We start from the raw sequence: 12,019 nt of genomic DNA, 5'->3' as shown, positions 1-12,019 counted from the left end.
CAGCCCCCAATCTGCTCTTCTCCTAAACACCAGCCTGAAGGATTAGAGCCTCTCTTACACTCACAAAATACTGTTCTGGACCAAGCAGCTTACAACTCTGCATGGAGGCTGCTCCATGTACACACTACGCTTTCAACAACCTGCTAGTTCTATATCTAAATATCTGAGGACTGATATCATGTCTTAATACAGCAAGCAAGGTCATACAGAACATGATGTTACGCACAACTTGACGCTACAATTGTTGTACTGCCAGAAGGAGCAGAATCCCTTTCCCTTCTGGCACTGTAGCTCCTATCATGCACAGCAAGCCATGTAAAGCTGAGGCTGATGGAGTTTGAAACCTAACCACAAGTGCATTTGCCTATGCTTGCAACACAGTTAACCAGTAAACGGAGTACCCTTACTGCTAAGGTGCATTACAAATCAAGAGTAATAATGTAGTATAGCTCCAACATATTCCACAGCGCTGTGCTTACCCGGTACTTGGAATGTGCCAACCCGTAGTCACCAATTTTCACAGTCAGATCAGCAGTTAGGAGGCAGTTTCTCAGAGCAAGGTCACTAAGCACGGCAAGGGGGGAGAGGCAGAATTAGATTAGATTATTGAGAGGTTCCTAACAGACATATATTAATACAGGACGATTGCTCTTTCTAACCGTTTGAGATACGCACAAAAAACAAAAAGGAATTCTGAGTCACATTGCAGGAAAGTGGCTGTAAGTCGCCCGTCCCCCCATTTAGCCCTGACAGTATAATCCACTTATAACCTAGGCAACTACAAGTCTTTTCATATTACGGCTCTGCAGCCATAGCAGATTAGAAGGATCTCTCTCTCTCCCTCTGACGGCAGGATTTTATTTTGCCAACTTTATTTTGTTCACCGTCCCAAGACAAATATCCTGGAACAGTCTGTCCTAGACCATCTTCTGCCCCATGGCACACCAAGCCTTTCAACACACAAAAGCATGTTCCCTGCTGTCTGTGCCAACGTCTCGCAATGACTGTGTAATTAAGAGCAAAGCGATACGTCCTGGCCTCACCTGTGTCTGGCTAGGTTAAGATGGCGGACTCTCTGCAGCTTGGCAACCCAGGCGTTCACAACGTGGAGTGTATTAACCCATTCATTACCAGAGCTCTACACACACTCAGATTTTACTATGCATTTACTTGTAAACAGACACCAGACACAGGGAGTTGTTTGTTTATTTTTTTAATTATTGCAGGTTTTTAAGCTATAAATCAGAAATAGCCCAGCTGTGACTGAAGCCAAGTTGAATCATTTTTCCAAGTCAGATTTTCTGGACAAAATTTTGAAATTTCTTACAATTCATGATTTAGTGAATAAACCCAAGAGAGTTTCCTTAACATCACAATAATGTGTTTAATCTAAAACTCTGCCAATTCTCCCCGACACACTGCCCACTAAACCCAAACAATCTGCCCATCTGCCCCAACACACTGCCCGCTAAACCCAAACAGTCTGCCCATCTGCCCCAACACACTGCCCGCTAAACCCAAACAATCTGCCCATCTGCCCCAACACACTGCCCGCTAAACCCAAACAGTCTGCCCATTCTCCCCGACGTACCGCCCGCTAAACCCAAACAATCTGCCCATTCTCTCCAACACACTGCCTGCTAAACCCAAGCCGTCTGCCCATTATCCCCGACACACTGCCCGCTAAACCTAAACAATCTGCCCATTCTCCCCGACACACTGCCCGCTAAACCCAAACAGTCTGCCCATTCTCCCCGACACACTGCCCGCTAAACCTAAACAATCTGCCCATTCTCCCCGACACACTGCCCGCTAAACCCAAACAGTCTGCCCATTCTCCCCGACACACTGCCCACTAAACCCAAACAAACAATCTGCCCATCCTCCCCAACAAACTGCCCGCTAAACCCAAACAGTCTGCCCATCCGCCCCAACACACTGCCCGCTAAACCCAAACAGTCTGCCCATTCTCCCCGACGTACCGCCCGCTAAACCCAAACAGTCTGCCCATCCTCCCCGACATACTGCCCGCTAAACCAAACAGTCTGCCCATTCTCCCTGACACAATTCCCGCTAAACCCAAACAGTCTGCCCATCCTCCCCAACACACTGCCCACTAAACCCAAACAATCTGCCCATTCTCCCCGACGTACCGCCCACTAAACCCAAGCCATCTGCCCATTCTTCCCGACACACTGCCCGCTAAACCCAAACAGTCTGCCCATTCTCCCCGACACACTGCCCGCTAAACCTAAACAATCTGCCCATTCTCCCAACACACTGCCCGCTAAACCCAAACTATTTGCTTATTGTCCCCGACAGTCTGCCCATCCTCCCAAACACACTGCCCGCTAAACCCAAACAGTCTGCCCATTGTCCCCGACACACTGCCTGCTAAACCCAATCTGCCCATTCTCCCTGACATACTGCCCGCTAAACATAAACAGTCTGCCCATTCTCCCCGACACACTGCCTGCTAAACCCTAACAGTCTGCCCATTCTCCCCGACACACTGCCGCTAAACCCAAACAGTCTGCCCATCCTCCCCGACACACTGCCCGCTAAACCCAAACAGTCTGCCCATTGTCCCCGACACACTGCCTGCTAAACCCAATCTGCCCATTCTCCCTGACATACTGCCCGCTAAACATAAACAGTCTGCCCATTCTCCCCGACACACTGCCTGCTAAACCCTAACAGTCTGCCCATTCTCCCCGACACACTGCCGCTAAACCCAAACAGTCTGCCCATCCTCCCCGACACACTGCCCACTAAACCCAAACAGTCTGCCCATTCTCCCCAACACACTGCCCACTAAACCCAAACAGTCTGCCCATTCTCCCCGACACACTGCCGCTAAACCCAAACAGTCTGCCCATCCTCCCCGACACACTGCCCGCTAAACCCAAACAGTCTGCCCATCCTCCCCGACACACTGCCCGCTAAACCCAAACAGTCTGCCCATTCTCCCCAACATACTGCCAGCTGAACCCAAACAGTCTGCCCGTTCTCCCTGACACACTGCCCGCTAAACCCAAACAATCTGCCCATTCTCCCCGACACACTGCCCGCTAAACCCAAACAGTCTGCCCATTCTCCCCGACACACTGCCCACTAAACCCAAACAAACAATCTGCCCATCCTCCCCAACAAACTGCCCGCTAAACCCAAACAGTCTGCCCATCCGCCCCAACACACTGCCCGCTAAACCCAAACAGTCTGCCCATTCTCCCCGACGTACCGCCCGCTAAACCCAAACAGTCTGCCCATCCTCCCCGACATACTGCCCGCTAAACCAAACAGTCTGCCCATTCTCCCTGACACAATTCCCGCTAAACCCAAACAGTCTGCCCATCCTCCCCAACACACTGCCCACTAAACCCAAACAATCTGCCCATTCTCCCCGACGTACCGCCCACTAAACCCAAGCCATCTGCCCATTCTTCCCGACACACTGCCCGCTAAACCCAAACAGTCTGCCCATTCTCCCCGACACACTGCCCGCTAAACCTAAACAATCTGCCCATTCTCCCAACACACTGCCCGCTAAACCCAAACTATTTGCTTATTGTCCCCGACAGTCTGCCCATCCTCCCAAACACACTGCCCGCTAAACCCAAACAGTCTGCCCATTGTCCCCGACACACTGCCTGCTAAACCCAATCTGCCCATTCTCCCTGACATACTGCCCGCTAAACATAAACAGTCTGCCCATTCTCCCCGACACACTGCCTGCTAAACCCTAACAGTCTGCCCATTCTCCCCGACACACTGCCGCTAAACCCAAACAGTCTGCCCATCCTCCCCGACACACTGCCCGCTAAACCCAAACAGTCTGCCCATTGTCCCCGACACACTGCCTGCTAAACCCAATCTGCCCATTCTCCCTGACATACTGCCCGCTAAACATAAACAGTCTGCCCATTCTCCCCGACACACTGCCTGCTAAACCCTAACAGTCTGCCCATTCTCCCCGACACACTGCCGCTAAACCCAAACAGTCTGCCCATCCTCCCCGACACACTGCCCACTAAACCCAAACAGTCTGCCCATTCTCCCCAACACACTGCCCACTAAACCCAAACAGTCTGCCCATTCTCCCCGACACACTGCCGCTAAACCCAAACAGTCTGCCCATCCTCCCCGACACACTGCCCGCTAAACCCAAACAGTCTGCCCATCCTCCCCGACACACTGCCCGCTAAACCCAAACAGTCTGCCCATTCTCCCCAACATACTGCCAGCTGAACCCAAACAGTCTGCCCGTTCTCCCTGACACACTGCCCGCTAAACCCAAACAATCTGCCCATTCTCCCCGACACACTGCCTGCTAAACCCAGTCTGCCCATTGTCCCCGACATACTGCCCGCTAAACCCAGTCGGCCCATTCTCCCCAAATCCTGTAGATTCCATCTTAAAAACATAGCCCGCATCCGCCCCTTTCTTACGCAAGATGCTACCAAGGAGCTTGTCCATGCTCTAGTAATTTCCCGCATGGATTATTGTAACCCTCTCCTGATTGGTCTTCCCAAAAGCCGTACTGCACAGCTACAGTACATAATGAACGCTGCTGCCAGACTGATTTTCCTCTCTAGTCGGTTCTCTCACCTCACCCCTCTGCCAGTCCTTACATTGGCTTCCTGTATGCCATAGGAGTCAATTCAAGGTACTAACTCACACCTATAAAGCACTGAACAACTCTAGCCCCTCTTATATCTCCTCACAGATCCATAGGTTTGCCCCTTCTCGGTCTCTCCGCTCTGCCCGTGACCACCTCCTGACCGCTGCTCGCACCCGTACGGCCAACTCACGCTTGCAGGACTTCTCGCGGGCGGCTCCCTTCCTATGGAATAGCCTGCCTACCGCCATCAGACTCTCCCCTAGTCTTGCATCTCTTAAGAAGTGCCTTAAAACCCATCTTTTTAGGAAAGATTATGGCCTCCCAGACTAACCCTTACCTCACATACCTGTCTCTTGTCCTCTCCTAAATAGCAGCCCACCTTATTTGACTGCAAATTCCTGTCCTATTGTGTTTTATACCCCACCTCCTATAGACTGTAAGCCTGTTTGAGCAGGGTCCTCTTCAACCTATCGTTCCTGTAAGTTCTTTGTAATTGTCCTATTTATAGTTAAATCCCCTCTCATAATATTGTAAAGCGCTACGGAATCTGTTGGCGCTGTATAAATAATAATTATTATTAGCCCATTCTCCCGACATATATTGATTGATAGCAAAGTACCACATTTTACTGTAAAATTCTGAAGCCAAATCGGTCCGAGCAGTAGGTAATCAGTTTGACTATCTGTCCCATTGATCTTTACTGTGATTCTCTTTTCTACACAAGTAAAATGGGTGACAGCAGGGGCAGTAAGTGCTCCCATTGTCTCTTATCATAGTTTGTATTACTGATTACCGTAGATCTTTTCTATTCACAGATACAAAGAATGTACACATCGAATGTACATAATAAATCTAGTCATAAATAAATTAATAACAGCAGACATTACCAGGCAAAAATACAATGTCATTTGACACATAATGAACTTGTCTCGCAGAAAAAAAAATGCATTACTCAACAGAAAATAAGAAGATGACTGCATTTGGTATTAGAATGTTTTGCAGAGTTCCTCCACTCTTTAAAGATCATCTGAGGTCTATGTGACATGCCTTTACCTTAATATCTGCATTAAAAGGAGTTTATCTTCTGGGCACACAGACAACCCACTATTTTGTTGATTTTGTTTTAAGCCAGTGCTCAATAATTCTGTATTTTGTTTTGCCTGATTAAATGTCTCCTATTATCTTGGTTAAGTCCACTAGCGTGTGCAGAGACCACACATACGCAACACAGACAACACAGGTTGCCACGCAGAACTGATTGTCTAACAAAACCAGAAAAGAGCTCGTACAGCCACTAGGTGAAGATCTGGGGTTCACCAAAGTCACAAGGGACTCATTACTAACCTTTCATAGTACTAATTGGTGTGACTATGGTTATAAAATAGAAAGCCCCCTCCTCAGCCCTACCACCGCAGGGCATTGGGCCACCATATATCTTCGATCAAGTGGTTTTTGCTCCACTCTGCATGTGCTGCAGTCATTCATGGACTGACAGGAGCTGATCTACAGATATACCGCCAGCGAGATACCTGTATATCCTCATTCTTTACTCTGCTCGCAGGTACGGATTCTATTCCTGTGTCTCTGTTTATTTTAATAGTTGCTCTAGGCTTCAAAGCCTCCGTTCGGAGCTCAATATTTTATATTTCATATTGGTGATTATTTTTATTGGTATCGAGGATTCAATCGTTAGAGGTTACTGTCCAATCCCGTGCACTGATGAAGATGAGGAAGGAAGGACTGGACCTGATTATTAACCCTTCACTCCACGCCACACAGGGTTTGGGAAGAGGGGAGTTCATTCTACAGTTTTCCTGTTTAATGCCAGGAAAATCCACACAGTTTTTTAGGGGCCTGAACCTCCCCCACCCCCAGACCTGTCCCAGTTATTGAGAGTGTCAGGGACCCCTGCTCATTTATTTATTTAGGAGGAGCCAAATTATGAATCCTAACTGCAAATAGAATGTTTGTGAGCTTCACAACATAATGTTTAACAAAAGCTATATAACGGATAAAAACATATCTATATAGTGCAAGTGGAAAGCCTGTGTATCACTGCATGATTTAAACATGAACCGAAATCAGTTTTAGGAGGGAAACATAAACCATAACTAGCACTGGTCACCTTCACCAGTCACTACGCGATAAGAGGGCCTACCATCATCATATCAGAGCTACTTCTGCATTGCTAGACTGGATCAATAAATTGCATTTTACATTTTTCTGTTTCAAAGAATCTCACAAAAGACACAAGAATATTATGTTTAGTGATTAACAGAGGTGTGCTATGGACCTTGGCTGAAGCTAAAAATAACTTTAAGGGTCAAAATGGAGACGGCTACGAAATAAAATGTGCAAAAAGGACCGGCAGGGGTACGGACCGATTGTTAGATTGAGAGATAAGATCATTATGTCTCGAATAGTGATTTATTATCATTGATGTTAATTGCTGACTTCATGGAGGTCTAGCTGGTACCCTAGGGGCCATAATAATCCACGTTATGTTATGGTTTAATAATTATACGATAATTAGCTCGTAACACAAAGCAGTGTGTGTGTCTGCTGCCTTATAAAATCCGATTTGTACAGCATTGTTTTAATAAACAAGTCTTATCAAAGACATTTCCTCTAACTAAAAACTCATTAATCCCCTCTGTCACCTTAATGAACAGACCCACCTTACAGAATGCCCCGTATTAGTAGCAATATTCTGTTATTTTAAATGGTATTTCTTAACTAAACACAAGTGAAAATGTGAAATATAGAACAACAAAAAAAAAGCAGGGAAAGGCAAAGAGAAATGAAAAAGACAGAGAACCTGTCCGTCGAAGTTAGGACAGAATACAAACAATCTACTAGTAAACAGAAGAGAGATACGACTTTAGAGATTGGTTGAAGAGTATCAGAGAGTGTCCAGGGCTTGGTGACAACAGATACATGGACAGAGATCGCTGACGTGACGGGTGTCAGGTGACGGGTGCACGCTTCCATCCGTGGGACCAGGAGCTGTGAGTGCCCCCTGCAACAAAATCACTGATGCTGGAGCTTCTATGTCCCACTCATTCAGCATCAGGATATTGTTCCAGGGGACAAACCGAGAGAGGCGCCCAGAGATGTGTATCTGGAGTAAGTGGCGAGGGGAGCAGGTGACAGGGATAAAATGCTGAGGCTCCAGGAGGGGAACAAACTTTATCAGACACGTGGAGAAGGAGGGTCGTAGATCAGAAGTCACTGTGCTAAATGACAAAAGTAATCGCTTCTAGAAAAGTATTGATTGCTAAAGAGATATAACACAGGATCATGGACCCACCTCACCCAACATCGTCCCTCTTACCTGTGGGTGTAGTTATTCTTGTGTAAGTGCAAGAGACCAGAGCAAACCTCACAGCCCATCCTCTGCAGTGTCAGGGGGTCGGGGGCGGTGGACTCAGTGGCTGCACAGCTCTGCAGGTAGCCTTTCAGATCTCCCTAGACATAATCAGATGGTTAGGGTCGAACTGAAATCCCAATGAATTATATTTTTTAAATTTCGTATACATCCAAGCCACATTATAAGCATTAGTGGTTATAAAGGTTTTACAATATAAATAATCAACATTAAAATAGAACTTGGTCTTTGCAGCAAATATTTGCTGTTCAGTTATTTAATCCTGTAGAACAGTGGTTCCAAACCAGTCCTCACGGCCCACCAACAGTCCAGGATTGACATATTCCAATGGAGATACAGACAAAACCTGGGCTGTTGGTGGGTCTTCAGGACTGGTTATGGAAAAATTGCTCTAGAAGGTCCGCTGGAAGAATTACAGACTGTTAATTAAACGTAAATTCCATGTTTTCAACAAATATGTTAAGAATACATATATACATTCTAAAGTACAGATTTGTTTGGGTGAATGTTATGACATTTAGCATGCGTTTGACTGTTTAAGCTGTTAAAACATCGACGTTTGATAGCTGTGCTCGTTATAATCAGGACTTGACTGCAAAGAATCGCCATGATAATGTGAGTTTGTGCTATCCTTAAAAGGACACTATAGTCACCAGAACAACTGCAGCTTATTGAATTTGTTCTGGTGAGTAGAATCATTCCCTTCAGGCTTTTTGCTGTAAACACTGTCTTTTCAGAGAAAATGCAGTGTTTACATTACAGCCTAGTGATAACTTCACTGGCCACTCCTCAGATGGCTGTTAGAGATGCTTCCTGGGTCATGGCTGCCTAAAATGCATCCAAACATTCAGTGTCTCCTCCCTCTGCATGCAGACACTGAACTTTCCTCATAGAGATTCATTGATTCAATTCATCTCTATGAGGAGATGCTGATTGGCCAGGGCTGTGTTTGAATCATGCTGGCTCTGCCCCTGATCTGCCTCTTTGTCAGTCTCAGCCAATCCTATGGGAAAGCACTGTGATTGGATCAGGCTACCACTTCTGATTATGTCAGCAGACTGCTTGTTGTTTCTGAGGCAGACAGGGCAGAGCCAGCAGCTTCAGGCTTGAATACAGGAAGATTTTACTATATTTAGGGAGGCAAAGGGGGCCAATGGGGCTGGATAGTGGTTTTAACACTATAGGGCCAGGAATACATGTTTGTGTTCCTGACCCTATAGTGCTCCTTTAAATTAATCAAGAGGGATTCACTAATTCCAATGCTTTATCAACTCAAAAGTGACCTCAAAGATAACTGCATGAAAACGGTCGTCAATCTCAGAGACAGACGTCACATCACTGCCCCAGTCTCTAGTTCTAGGGATAGACCGTTACAAAAAAAGGTTTCTGGCCCATCTGCCGGCACTGAAATGGCCATCCCGAAGGTTCTACCCAGGTAGACATCAATGGAAATGTCCCTCAATTATTGCAGTATCCAGTGGTGTGTAAAATTAGATTCTCCTTCCAAACTCCTGTGCCAGGTTACATAAGATGCCAGCGGGGTACAATTTCCTGCCCTTTTGTTCTCTTTTGTGTTAATGAGCAGGTGAACTTAACCCCTGGCACTGCGCCCAAGCAGACATTTTAAAGGTTACCTGTCCTCTCTTGAACTCCCGTGTTTCAGGAACTGAACTTACCAATGAGCAGAACTCCATGACCAGCAGGTAAGGGGTGATCTCTGCGCACTGTGCCAAGCACTGCAGCAGGTGGTCATGTTGGAGGACTCTGAGGATAGAAGTGGCCAAGCGTTAAAGAATGCTAGCCCAGCTGAACATAACAACGGGGGAATGATTTAATGACAATAAAATAATTCTAAAAACCTCCCATTCTAAAAACTTCATTTTTAAGGTTAGACATATACATGCATCCATTTTCATATATACAGTTTACTAGATCACATGTCAATTACGACCTTTACAAAAAAAAAAAAAAATCGCCTTTGGCACAGCAGTTCAGAAACTTTGCGTTTCCACAATTTTCATATAATCTCATGAAAACAAGCAGGCAGTATTCACTGCTCCAGACCTCAACCCCCATTTGTTCGGGACCCCTGTGCCATGACCAGCTGTTTTATAACAATGCACAGGTTACAATCTGATTGAAATAAAGCTCAATAAAAGGCTGCGCAGGTCCCCTGTTTGGGGGTCAGCGAGGTGTTAGATTTGTTCACTGGTTACAATATCTAGCGTAGCAAGACTCAGATTAGGTACACGCTAAGTTTGGCTGTTTTAGGGCAAATTTTAAAACCGGTTTATTTATTTTTTATGGATCACAATTTGAAATATTGTGAAAAATGAATAGATTCAGCCAGTGATAGCGTTTAAACCTCTAGCAGTCCCTCCTCTCTGACTCGACTCGACATATAATAACACAGGAGATTGTCTGCAGCACGTCGGGACAGGCAGCTTCTCCTTTCCTTTGTGCAAAGACTAACAAACTGTCAAACGGGGAGAGAACAATGAGCCCTTTCACAATCATTACCTGGTCTTAGGAAAAAATACATTTAAAAAAAATGTTGATGCATTAGAAAGCAAATAATAATAATATTAATCTAGAATATTAGAAATGAGCTAGGACAAGGATGCCTTCAGGCTAGCTGAGCACGATGGGGAAATTAGGGTTTTATAAAGTTTACCAAACGTGGCCATTATTGGGCATTAGGTAGCCTTTGATCCCCTATACACAAGGTGCTGGAACACCCAAAATAACTGAAAGGGACACTCCACTGCCAAAATCTAAAATAAATAGAAACCACTGTTTAACCCCTTAAGGACTGAGCCAAATGTACACGTTGTGTCCAAAACAAAACGTAAACAAAACCTGGCATTTTCGCTATATGTCTGTCCAACCGTAATTCACCTCTTTCATATTAAATGCACCCACACTTATTAAATATAATTGTATTCAGGGGAAACAGGGCTTTCATTTAACATCAAATATTTAGCTATGAAACATAATTTAATATCAATAAAATATTTTAAAAATGGGAGAGAATAAGAATTTGTTTAATTTGTTTAGTTTTATGTGACATTTTAACTGTGATTGTCATAATACTGTTAGCTTGTACTGCAATAAAATACACATATTTGTATTCAGCGATGTCTCACGTGTAAAACCGTACCCCATGTGTACAGGTTGTATGGTGTTTTGGGAAGTTACAGGGTCAAATATAGCACGTTACATTTTTCATTTTTTTCACATTGAAATTCGCCAGATTGGTTAAGTTGCCTTTGAGACTGTATGGTAGCCCAGGAATGAGAATTACTACCATGATGGGATACCATTTGCAATAGAAGACAACCCAATGTATTGCAACTGGGGTATGTCCGGTCTTTTTTAGTAGCCACTTGGTCACAAACACTTGCCAAATTTAGTGTTAATATTTGTTTGTGTGTGAAAAATGTAAAAAACTAATTTAAACACCAATTTTGTCCAGTGTTTGTGACTAAGTGGCTACTAAAAAGATTGGACATACCTCATTTGCAATACCTTGGGTTGTCTACTATTGAAAATTGTATTTTCATTCCTGGGCTACCATACGGTCTCAAAGGCAACCTAACCAATCTGGCGAATTTCAATGTGAAAAAAACTGAAACGCAAGCCTTACATTTGACTTTGTAACTTTTGAAAACAGCATAAAACCTGTACATGAGTGGTACTGTTATACTCGGGAGAGTTCGCTGAACACAAATATTAGTGTTTCAAAACAGTGAAACGTATCACAACAATTATATTGTCAGTGTAAGTGCCATTTGTGTGAAAAATGCAAAAAATTTCACTTTCACTGACGATATCATAGTTGTAATACTTTTTACTGTTTTGAAACACTAATATTTGTATTCAGCAAAGTCTTCCGAGTAAAACAGTATCCCCCATGTACAGGTTTTATGGTGTCTTGGAAAGTTAACGGTTAAATATAGGGCTAGAAAATTAAATTCCCTGGAATTATATATATGGATATTTAATCAATG

At 44.7% G+C, this 12,019-nt stretch overlaps 1 protein-coding gene across 5 annotated transcripts in view; it reads right to left on the bottom strand.

The window, feature by feature from the left end:
• Positions 1–12,019, bottom strand: part of AATK (apoptosis associated tyrosine kinase) — a 92,986-nt gene that overhangs the window by 24,627 nt on the left and 56,340 nt on the right. For all 5 annotated transcript variants that reach the window (XM_063456304.1, XM_063456305.1, XM_063456308.1 and 2 more), the window contains 3 exons: positions 9,686–9,773; positions 7,956–8,089; positions 480–564 (listed from right to left, as the gene is read on the bottom strand). In XM_063456304.1, coding sequence (XP_063312374.1) covers positions 480–564; positions 7,956–8,089; positions 9,686–9,773 — 307 coding nt within the window. The remainder of the gene's footprint in view (positions 1–479; positions 565–7,955; positions 8,090–9,685; positions 9,774–12,019) is intronic.

Source organism: Pelobates fuscus, chromosome 5, assembly GCF_036172605.1.
Source record: "Pelobates fuscus isolate aPelFus1 chromosome 5, aPelFus1.pri, whole genome shotgun sequence".
Taxonomy (NCBI): Eukaryota; Metazoa; Chordata; class Amphibia; order Anura; family Pelobatidae; genus Pelobates; species Pelobates fuscus.
This window is presented reverse-complemented; position numbering and strand designations above follow the sequence as displayed.